The following is a 12,136-nucleotide window of genomic DNA, read 5'->3' on the forward strand; positions in this document are numbered from 1 at the left end:
TTTTTTCTACTCACTGACTCTTCCAGTTCCAATCGCCTCCTAAATAACAGCTTTATCAGATAAACTGTCAAGCTTGTCAGCAGCAAGTAAGAGTATTCACACCATTTACTTAAAGATATCCTCTCTCCAGTTGTTTTTGAGTGCTAGATATCGCTTGCTTTCACTGAGGGCTTTTCGGATGGAATGTTACATCTGGCAGGAGATGTTCGCTGTGAGCTTCTGATTGCCTTCATTTCACAAAATAGCTTCTGATATTAGAACAATTTAGCTTTGGGCTTATTAGGTTGAATCAGATAGTCATAATAGATTTGAGCCTGCAATACATTTTAGGGTACTTTTGGAAATAGAAATTAGTCACTAAACAAAAACACCATGTTATGGATTTAGGAAAAACAAAGCTACAATTGTTGCTTCTCGAGATATCGGTAAAAGGTCAAGTTGCTTACATCACGCCCTTTTAACTGCATTTTAAAAAACACCAAGCCAGTTGCAGGGCACGTCTTCAAAATGTAAATGAAAATTCAGGAAGGCATCCTGGGATAAAGTAAAAAATATGAAAAACTGCAGATGTTAAAAAAACATCAGTTTTTCACAGTAGGAATTGTGGTAAATAATTATCAATTCAAATAAAATCAAATATGCAAAGCTACATGTTGTGGTGACCCTGAAAGTAGCTTACTATTAAATCTGGCATTCCAAAAATCACTTAGAGCATGGAGTACAATGCATTTATTTGCTCTTTTATTAACATAGTGTTAGGATTTGGGGCAGGTCTGGGAAATCTTCGTCTGTTTACTTTCCCCCTCCCTTGTTCTCTCTCTTTCTCTCTCTCTGCCTCACTCTTTTCTTAGAGGTGGGCAGATTACCTGAGCCTCCATCCACAGACAGAGTTGCCTAATCCTGGGTTTGCTCTCTCACACCTGTGACTCATTGCGTTCATCAGTAAAGTGTATTTAAGTACACACAAAGACTTACCTGAAACCGAGTCTCTTTCTTTCGTCTCTGAGCCCCCGCCTGCTCACTAGCTATCCCTCTCATGCTTCAACACACTTCACTGACAATTAAGGACTCAAAGTTTAAATTGACTGAGCAATTGCAGCCTTCCTCTTATCACTGTCATTTGTTAACTACCTCTCTCCCTCTTTGCAGACTCTCCTTGAACACTTCTTAGCAATCGTTAGGGTAACCACCTGTCTTCTATTCATCTTAATCCTGGTGTAAATAAGACTCTGTGAGCCTGCTCCTCGGGTCTAGTCTCTTTAAAACCATGACACAGAATATTACTTTCTTACAAGCAAACAAGCTCGAGTATATTCACTGAGTTTCTTACTACACATCCTAGGTGAATGGAGTCTAATTGTTGGTAATTGAAAAAACTACTGTTGCTATTTACAAAGAGAGCACAGTGACAAGATTGCATGTAAGAGATGGGACCTCAGAGATTTTTGCAACTGACCCTCTTGCATATGCAATTTTCAGATTTCCTCTCTAAAGGTGCAAAATATATCAACGTATAAGAAATAAAATAAAATAAATTACAATAGTGTTGTATTTGAAGAAAATATATAAATATAGAATATAGAAAAGAATAAGAATCAATAGATACAATGGTACACTTGTCAGTTTATTTGGGACATTACACTAAGATGTGATGAAAACATACAAATTACCAAGCCACCTCATTTTAGATTTGCTTTACCTGGAACCTCCAACCAAATGGAGTCACGCAGTACGGGCAGTAACAAGGCTTCTTGTAATGCTTAAATTTCTGGTGTTAGGTTCTTTTCAACTGTGGCTGGAATTTCACAGCCTTCGCAATGGGGTCCACAGTGAAATGAAGTTAAATGGCTGAAGAACAGAGGGATGACAACACTGACTTTAGACCTTATCTGGAAAATGATCTGGCCTTGAATGGACATCAGGCACAGGTCTCTATACCAGCTCTTCATTCATCTTGATGTTTTAATTGGTTTGGTAGCTGATAGCACATGCAGCCCTCATGAGATGTGCTTTTCTGATTACAAGCTGCTCCTGTCGTGTTAATAAATTACCCATAGTTGAATATCATCCCTTAGTTTGCAACTTTATCCTAACCTAGATAGATTATCCTAGATAGATTTCCAAAGTCTAACCCAATAAGACGAATGTGGCAGCAGAAATTAGTCTTTTTATTGTCCGATTTTGATGTGCTCATGTGAACTGTAGCCATAGTTTACTGTTCTTAGCTGACCAGAGCTAAGAGTGTGTGTGTGGTCTTCCGCTGTAGTAGTCAATCTGTAGCCTAAAGTTCAATATGATATCCATTCAGAGATGCTTTTCTGCACTTAGTTGTAATGAGTGGTTATATAAGTTTTTGCCTCCTTCCTATGAGTTTGAAGCAGTCTGGCTATTTTTCTCTCACCCCTGGCATCAATAAGACATTTTTGCTTTGAGAACTGACACTCACTGGATATTTTCTGACCATTCTCGATGAATCCTAGCGATGGTTGTGCAGGAAAATTCCATTAGATCATCAGTTTCCTACAAAGCAGTGCCTAATAAAGCGGCTAGTGGATAATTATTTCCAGTTGTGGTTTAATTTCATACAAGTACATCTTGTTATGTCATGTACTGTAAGTGTGACATTATGTGTACTAAGAATAAGAACTGAGGAGCAGTCAATAACTAGTCATTTACTTCTTTTCTAGAAAGGAAGGGAATGTTTCCATTACAAATGTTGCAATATTGTAACACTATTGCAGCAATAGTGTAAAAAACTAACATATAGAGCAGAATGCTCACAAATACACTGAATAGTCATTTAATAGGTAGTTAATTAATGAAAACATCTTAATTTTATTTACAACCAAATATAAAGTTTTATTTTTTTCTATCCATATCAAGATAACAGAAGAATTATTAGATATACCTTAGCTTTGTCCTAAATAGAAATAATTTTGAATTTGACTTCAATTTAAAATGACTGCATATTTTAAAAGAACAACAATAAGAGCAAAAGCTTTCTATGAAAGGCAGAGTACCAGGGAATTGCTAGGGGCAAGGGAAACAAAATATTTTAAGAATTAAGCAACTTGCTTCTTAGTTCATATTTAAAAATTAAATGTTCAGCCAAAGACTTTTTCTCACAACACTACCCCATGCTGTTTATCTCTATTAGAGGCCTCTGGATTGCAGTCCATCTTGCATCCAAAGCTCAATTAAAACAAATGAGTGAACAAAAACATCTCCAGCCAGATCTGAAATGAAGGTGCTTTTCATATGTTTTGTGAGAGATTCCCTGCACTAAGAAGGAGATTAGAAGAAAGGCAGGAAGGATTTGCTGACAGTTGTTAATTGGTTTGTACTGTTAAAGCCAGGTGCGATGTCACCTCCTGTCTGTGAGAGGAAAGGAGCAGGAGGAGCAAAAGGCAAGGAAGAGGAGGTGTCAGAGAGGGGACAGCAGGGAGCTGGAGTATCGATCCACGTCACGTTAAGATGACCTACAGACAACTCCGCTGGGAGAAGCTGTCAGCTCACTGTCTAAGTATATGCCTTCTCTTCCTGTTTGCTGCTAGTTTGTGCTTTTGCTCTCTCTGCCGGTCTCTGACTCCTTACTTCGGGTAAATTCAAGGTTCTTTTGAATTTCCTAAAGTGTGAGTCCAAACTATAAATAAATGCATTTGTTCAGCTATTCAAGATCTTTGCTGTTTGCACTGGTTTATTAGTTCTGTGCTATTGTAGAAACATGGTGTTGCAACATGGCAAACTGTAGCATTTCTGCTAGTTGTAGTTCGAAAATTTTGATCTTAACACTGATATGATTAACATATGAAGAGATTGCTAACACTGGAAGCAGCTGCTTGTTTCAAACAGGGCGTGGCATTAGGGGGACAAGGGCTGTGACACCCCAACTCCTCATGTCATGGTCTCGTAGTCCCAGCCATTGCTTTTGACTTTTGGGGGAGATATATTATCCGATTTTTGTCTGATATAGTATCCTAGCTGTTTAGCAGTCTTGGGTCATCTTTGTTTTTATAATGTGTCAAATATTTATTAGTCGGAGAAAGGTCTGAACTGCATGGAGGCTAGTTCAGTACCTGGACTTGTTAGGATGTCTGGGTCGTTGACCCAGGGCTTTTGAGTTTATTATATTATTTATCATTTCTAGTCTTTGGTTTCTTTCTTAGAGTTCCGTCTTATGGTTTATGTCTCTGTGTTCTATAGTTGCTCTGTCTCCCCTGTTGGCTGTATCCCCTTCTTAAGTTCGCGTCTCTGTGTTATGTTTCCTGTTTTACTTTGAAAGTCCGTGTTTCATGTTAGTGTATCTGGTTTTGCTTTCCTTGTCTCGTTAGTCCTGATTTGCCCCAGCTGTGTTTCCCTCCTGTTGCCCATTCCCCGATTGCTACTCTTATCTACCGTTTATTATGCTGTGTGTTTTGTCTGCTTGCCTGAGTTTATGTTTGAAGTCTTAGTTTTGTTACCTTTTTTGAGTTTAGCATTAAAGCTGTTTTGAGTTCACCTTTTTGCCTCCGAGCGTCTGCACTATGGGTCCACCATTCCTGCCTGCACACAGCCTACACCTAACAGAAGATCGCGACCAGAACATGGACCCAGCAGCACTTGCCCCGTCTGATGAGCTCAGGGAGGATATAATTTATTCAGTGGAAAACTTATGTGACCTGTGGCTGAATCATCCAGGGGAGGAATTTCAGCGTGCTGTAGCGAACCGGCTACAGCGACTGGTTTCTGGTCTCCCCTGGCTTTTGGACTCACTTCACCCACTCATACAGGAGTTTTTCCTTAATGAGCTTCATCTGCATCCCCCTGTTGCTACCGCTCACCTACCCAACTCGGAGAAAGATGTGCTGCCCAGCCCGCCGGACTTGGAGTTGCCCGGCCCATTGGAGCCATCACCGAGGAGGAAGCAGCGGCCGCGCCACCGGCGTGTCACCCCACAGCCGGACTACGGGATGTCAAAACAGCCGGCTGTGGTGAGTGAAAAGGACACTTTTTCTGTTTCTTCGGGCCATGGGACTATTTATTCTGGGGCTATATTTTTTGCATCAGCTGCCCAGCCTTTGTTCATCTCCGCTGGAGGGTCCGAGGGGCCCGTCCAGCCTTCTGTTCCCGCTGGGGGTTCTGGAGAACCGCACCAGCCTTCCGTCTCCGCTGGAGGGTCCGAGGGGCCCATCCGGCCTTTTGTTCCCGCTGGTGGGTCCGAGGAGCCCGTCCAGCCTCCTGCCTCGTCAGCTGGGGGTCTTGGAGGACCCAGCCAACACATCCTCATCTCTACTGACGGTTCCGGGGAGACCGTTCAGCCACCACCTACGTCACCTACATCGCCCACATCGTCGCTTGCAGCATCCCCGCCTGCGGCAGCTTCATCCACACCACCTGCGGCAGTTTCATCTACTTCGCCTGCAGCAGCCTCCTCATCAGCTTCAGCGTCGCCTGCAGCACCACCATCTCCGGCTCCCACGCCGTCGCCTGCAGCGCCGCCTTCGCCCGGTCCGGCCTCCGAGTCTTCGCCTTCGCCCGGTCTGACCTCGGCTACAGCTTCGCTTGGTCCTGCCTCGGCCATGCCGGACGTCGGCGTGGCCGAGACGCGCCTCTGCGCCTCTACAGCGACGGCCTCCTTCCAGGCCTCTGATTGCACGTCCTCGGCCTGCTCGTCCTGCACGTCCTGCACGTCCTGTCCGGCCTGCTCGTCCTGCACGTCCTGTCTGGCCTGCTCGTCCTTTCTGGCCACTTTCCGGGCCGATGACTGGACGTTGTTGCCGTCGTGGACGGCCCCCTTCCAGGCCGATGATTGGGCGTCCTCGCCGTCGTGGCCGGCCTCCTGACCTGTTCCGTCGCCGCCGGTGCCTCCCGCCCGGCCGGCCTCCTGACCTGCTCCGTCGCCCCCGATGCCTCCCGCCCGGCCGGCCTCCTGAACTTTTTTTCTGGACTCTTGGGCCGTCGTCCTCCTGGCCGGCCCCCTGAACCTTTTCGAGGCTGTTGCCTGGGCCTCTGCGCCTTTCCTGGGCCCTTTTGTTTGTTTTCTTTTGGACGGTTCCTGGGCCTCAGTGCTGTTGTTTTGTTCTGTTTTGGACTTTGTTCCCTGTGTTTTGGTTTCTGGCTCCTTGTGTTTTTGTTTCGGTCCCTCCGTCCGGTTCCCCGCCGCCCACCCTGGTTGGGTTGTTTTTTGTTTTGGTGTTTTGGTTTGGGCTGTCTGGGAGCCAGCGCTAAGGGGGGGGGGGTACTGTTAGGATGCCTGGGTCGTTGACCCAGGGCTTTTAAGTTTATTATATTATTTATCATTTCTAGTCTTTGGTTTCTTTCTTAGAGTTCCGTCTTATGGTTTATGTCTCTGTGTTCTATAGTTGCTGTCTCCCCTGTCGGCTGTATCCCCTTCTTAAGTTCGCGTCTCTGTGTTATGTTTCCTGTTTTACTTTGAAAGTCCGTGTTTCATGTTAGTGTATCTGGTTTTGCTTTCCTTGTCTCGTTAGTCCTGATTTGCCCCAGCTGTGTTTCCCTCCTGTTGCCCATTCCCTGATTGCTCCCTCTATGTATTTAAGCCCTGTGTTTCAGTTTGTCATTGTCGCGATCTACTCTCATCTACCGTTTATTATGCTGTGTGTTTTGTCTGCTTGCCTGAGTTTGTTTGAAGTCTTAGTTTTGTTACCTTTTTTGAGTTCAGCATTAAAGCTGTTTTGAGTTCACCTTTTTGCCTCCGAGCGTCTGTACTATGGGTCCACCATTCCTGCCTGCACACAGCCTACACCTAACATGACTCTTCTACTACAATCCATATTGTTGTAATAGATGTAGTATGTGGTTTAGCATTGTATTGCCAAAATATGCAAGGCCTTCCCTGAAGAAGACACTGCCTAGATGGGAGCAGATGTTACCATATATACCTTTCAGCACTGATTGTCCATTTCCACATGTGCAAGTGGCCAGTTCCACTGCACACCCATGCAATCACAGAACCAAGACTGAGTATTGATAACAAGTCTAATGGCCCGTCTTCTCTTTAGTCCAGAGAACACGGCCTCCATGTTTTCCAAAAATTCTGAATCACTTTTCATGATGGAGCTTTAATTAACCTAAATTGGTTTGAATAATGTTCCTCCAGCTGTTTCTTTTTAGTACCACTGAATTTCCCAGCCTTTTGTGTTGCTCTCACATGAGCTAATATTTTTCTTGAAATGGTACATTTTCTCATTTTAAACATGTGATGTGGTTTTGTGTTCTATTGTGAATAAAATGTGGGTTTCTGAGGTTTAAAAATCTTTGCATTCTGTTTTATCTGCATTCTAAATGTACACAGTGTCACAATTTGAGATTGAGGGTCACTGAATATGAAAAACCCCATGCAAATCACCAAGCAACCACCATTCTTTCCTCTTTTTTGTGGGATTGAGACTTGACAAGACAGCACTATGTAACATCCTGAGAGCACGCAGAACATTCAGCAGACATGAACCAGCCATATCATTCTCATTGACTGCCCATCCTCACCTCATCATCCTTATGCAGACTTTTCTTGGCTATCACTCTTTTAATCCAGATAAATGGGATTCTGGAACAATAGCCTTCATGTCAAAACTTGAAGCAAAAAGTGCTTTAAAATGTAACAGACCCTCACAAATCATTTAAAGACTTTGGAATGAGACTGTTTCAGCTGCAGGATTAGTGAGAAACATTATCTGCAGGACTCCCAGAGTAATGCTTAACTTTCAAACATTAACACTGATATTGTTATATTTTTGTTTGCATTGTTTTATTTTGCAGTTAAGGATTTAATACTTGGCTGCAATACTGTTTCTTACACTACAGTGTAAAAGGGGTTATAAATAAAGTTTTGTTGGGAATTTACTTTTTCTGACACACAAGCAGACTAAAATCATTCTCACACACAGGCGTCCCAACTTCTGACTCCCTGCCTAGAGGGAGATGGGAGTCTGACAGGCAATGTTATATATGTCTAATCTCCAAAGCCAACCTGGGAAAGATGGATGATACTTTTTTTTTCCTCTCTCGCTGTGTGTCTTTGTCCTTCTGTCTTTGACCGCCATGCTCCTCCTTCCTCAGGCTGTTTGTACTCAGTGTTTCAAGTCAGTGTGTGAGCATGTTGTGTGTGTCACCAGTACACCTTAGAGGTCTTTAGATGAAAGTCTGTTCATTGACGACATTTTGAAGGCCAATTGCCTACCAGTGAAAGAGCTTTCTAAAAAACAATTCTACTGTGCTTTGTATATATTAAAAGCGTGGCAACCACGCTTGGTAGGCTAAATAGGTGTAATGTACTGGCTAAGTTACAGTAACAGATTTCTAGATATAGCCAGTGCCAGTCAGTACTTTATGTTCAAAAATAATATTTGTTGCCACACAGCTCAACACAGATTTTAATCGTCTCAAGAGGAAAAAGTGACAGAAGAATTAAAGACTCCCGGTTAAAAAACTAAGCCTAACTTAACGGTGCTGCCTGCACAGACTCTGAAAACCCTTAAAGTTTTTCTCTCGATTCTGTTTGTAAATAATATATTCTGAATTTAAAAAATTGTAAAACTTGATTTGAATATTGATTTTCATCTTAGGTAAACCCATTTTAAATTGTTTTAATGAAGTTTGGTAGCCAGTACAAACAGGAGGCCATACACCACCAAATAATATACACAGTTACTAAATATTGTCTTCTTTTATGGGTTTTAAAGTTTTTTTTTTTCTGCATGTACTCTGAGATATTTTATACACACCCGCATGTGTTTTCACTCGATTGGTTTGATTAGGCTCCCTTCAGAGGCTGTGTGGGCGTGTACAAATTGGTCTTTTTCTGTTGCACCTGTTTGTAATCTTAAGCTATAGACTGTGCGGAGTTCAAAATGACATATGCAAGGGTGGTTCATGACTCTGCAAAAGTCTTGAGCCACCCCTCATTTCTTTATATTTTGCTCCCAAGGTGCCAGACTATCTTGTACATTTTAAATTCGTCTTAAGAAATAGTTCTTAAAGCTTTCTGGAGGTTTTTTAAATTTTTTCTCTGAAAACAGTGACCTATAGATTATTTAACCATAAAAAGGCACCTAACTGAAAGCACAAGCCAGTGTTATGTCTACACATAACAGACAAGTTATTAAATAACCAATTTTAATTGTATGTTTGGGCACTTTCTTTCTAACAGCCTGTTGCAAAAACATATCATTTGTTGCTATTTTTTTTCAGTTGAATATGAAAAATGTTAAAGATACATTAGCACGGGGATAAAAGGGTAGTTTTGATCCAACAAGGTAATTTGCAAAGAGCTATCAGCCAAAAACTTAGTATGTCATGTGATGGTGTGCAGTTTGTCCTGTGTATCTGCTGCAGAGAATAGCATCTGAAATTAATGTCCTTAAATAATAGAAAAATAATCCACCAAAGACCTGGCACAAGTCCTGAGAGATACATCTTGCCCTTCAGTTGATCCATCAGCTGTTCAATGAAGCCTCATTAGAAATGGTCTCAGTGGAAGCATGGCTGTCAAGAAGCTATTCTTAAGGAAGGGAAAGAAGGAAAAATTGTTTCTGTTCAAGATGAACAGAAACGATTTGGGGGCTTATTAAAATTGCACTGTTTTTGCCTTGTATACTGTATTTCAATTCAGTTTGATTCAGGTTCAGTAAATAAAGGTAAACGTGATGTAATATATAACCTTCTGCTGCTGCTACGAAGAAGAAACGAATGAGAGGCTACATTCAGAGCTATACCATATGAGCACCCTTTTAACCTAATTCCATTAAAAATGCTTCAAAACATTGCAGCGGTCCAGATGAGCCTTATTAGTTACCAGAAGTAAAACCTAGCAGACAAAGATAGACTCTTTCCGTGCCTGCACACCTGTCAGTCAAATGCAGGCGCACACTGCTTTAAGCTTTAACAGAATATAAATAGGTATAATAGGTATAAAAAAAAAACACTACAAGGCTATAAAAATAATAATTTTATCTTTAATTTTGAACACGTTAACATAGCAGCCTATGGGGTTTGACTTGTTTTTGCAGCCAGTTTTACTGACTACTCAATTCAGTTCAGTCTAATAGCCTCCTCCATACAGAAGACAAAATGCTGACCCTTCTGCTCTGACAGGAACCAAATTACATTACCAACATTTACATAGTGAGCAGAGCTTGTGCACGACAAACTTCTCTTACTTTGACTGAAGTTGCGCTGAACTCCAGCAGCACTGTGTTTACCTCAAAAATATATATATTTTCCCACTCTCCACTCCTCCGCTCTCTTGTACAAAGCCAAGAAAAGTGACTCACTCTTTTACATAAAACCCTGGATGAAGCTGTCATTATGGGGCAATTATTATAGAAAAAGTTACTGTATGAAAGGCATTGATCCATTCAACAGCAGGGAGCTACCATCTCCTGCTGACACACAGCTGGACGGCTGTCCTTTCTTTAGCAGCTTTTTGATTGCAGATCTACGGGGAAAAGGGCTGTAATACTGAGGAAATTATCTTGAATAAGGTGAAATTGAGATGCATACAGGATAATTATCAGTCACTCTGCTGCATGGCAATCATGGCCAAAGGCACAAGGCGCTGATTGGTGGCCCGCTGCACATGCTTAGTGACAGCTGTGTGTGTGTGTGTGTGTGTGTGTGTGTGTGTGTGTGTGTGTATGTTTGTGCGCTGTAGGTGCTCGCCACATGCTTGCATCATTATACAAATGGCATGCCTGCATGTTCAAATGGAACAAGAATCACTGCTCAGTTTCTCTTTTTAGATGCTCACATACTTGTTGAATGATTTGCACAAATACACTTCAAAGAAATGGGAAAGGTTGGGTTAACGACAACAAAATTACAGTGCATACTGAAATAATACAGGTATTAAGGTACGATTTACAACCACTCATAAGACGCCATTATATATACAGTAATATACAGAGTCATGAAGTTTTGATATTCTTTTTCCAGTGACCAATATTTTTTTTAAAACCATGTCTAGATATTTTCGAACTGTCAGAATGTTAAACTATGCATTTCTTCCCAGGAGAGTCCTTCAGATTGCCATTGCGATTCATACTGTGTGCATCATCGACATCCACCTCCTTTTTCCTATTCTGTAGACAGCATTTCATCCTCCCTCTCTCTTCGCAGTTTCTTCTCATCCCTTCCTCCTGTCTTTCTACCCACAGCTACTTCAGCTCTCTCCTGCATCTTTTCCTCAGCTTCTCAACATTGTAATTACCGTGTTTTCTCTCCTCTCAATGTGATAATTAATATCAAAAGAGGAAAAACTAAGACTTTGTTGGGTTTTATGTGCAGCCAGCAGACATCCTCATTGGAAAAATTTTTTTTGTTTGTTTTCTCCTTCTTTCAGACATAAGAGCTTACCAGAAAGCCACAAACATATCATTCATGTTCAAACTCTTCACAGAGTGTCTTTTTGAAATTGAGTGAGACTGCTTGTTAGACTTACACACACAGTTATAAAGAGAGCATAGTCTGCTCAATTTTTTGGTAAATAAAGGAATCAAAGATATGATTACGTTATTTACACATAGAGCGCTGGTGCAAAACTCTTGAGCCAACACGGAAAAATGGGAATGGCACCAATTCAATGAAAAATGCAATTATGGAAATTCAGTATACAAGGGAAAAACAGAATGTAGGATTTGAATAAGCTTCAAAGTCAATATCTGGTGTCATCATGTTTATTCTTTAACGCCTGATCTCTCTTAGGGGAAACCTTTCTTTAAATTTCTTCAAGCAGCCTAAAGGAATAGTTCTTGAAGGACATTCCAGAATTCTTCTTTAGATTTTGGATGCCAGTTCTTTGGTTCACTACTAACACAATCCCGCACTGCTTTAATGGTGAACCCCAGACTCTGGGGAGGCCAGTTCATGAGTGATAATATTTATATATTTTAGTTTGCTTGGCTTTATTGTTGTGTTGAAAAATGAAGCTGTTGCCAATCAGATGCTTTCAAGATAGTACACTATATTGCCAAAAGCATTTGCTCACCTACTTTTGCTTACATATGAACTTGAGTGCGACCCCATTCTTTATCCATAGGATTTAATATGGTTCCGGCCCACCACTTGCAGCTTTAACAGCTTCATCTCCTCTGGGAAGGCTTTCCACAAGGTTTAGGAGTGTGTTTATGGGAATTTTTTTACT

The 12,136-nt window shown here is 41.6% G+C and overlaps 1 protein-coding gene across 1 annotated transcript in view; it reads left to right on the forward strand.

The window, feature by feature from the left end:
* The first annotated feature begins 3,423 nt into the window (after positions 1 to 3,423).
* mrps5 (mitochondrial ribosomal protein S5) overlaps positions 3,424 to 12,136 on the forward strand; it is a 38,859-nt gene continuing 30,146 nt past the window's right edge. Inside the window, exon 1 of the mRNA XM_003438318.5 lies at positions 3,424 to 3,523. Coding sequence (XP_003438366.2) covers positions 3,475 to 3,523 — 49 coding nt within the window. The 5' untranslated portion in view covers positions 3,424 to 3,474. The remainder of the gene's footprint in view (positions 3,524 to 12,136) is intronic.

Source organism: Oreochromis niloticus, linkage group LG13 (genome assembly GCF_001858045.2).
Source record: "Oreochromis niloticus isolate F11D_XX linkage group LG13, O_niloticus_UMD_NMBU, whole genome shotgun sequence".
In the NCBI taxonomy this organism is placed as follows: Eukaryota; Metazoa; Chordata; class Actinopteri; order Cichliformes; family Cichlidae; genus Oreochromis; species Oreochromis niloticus.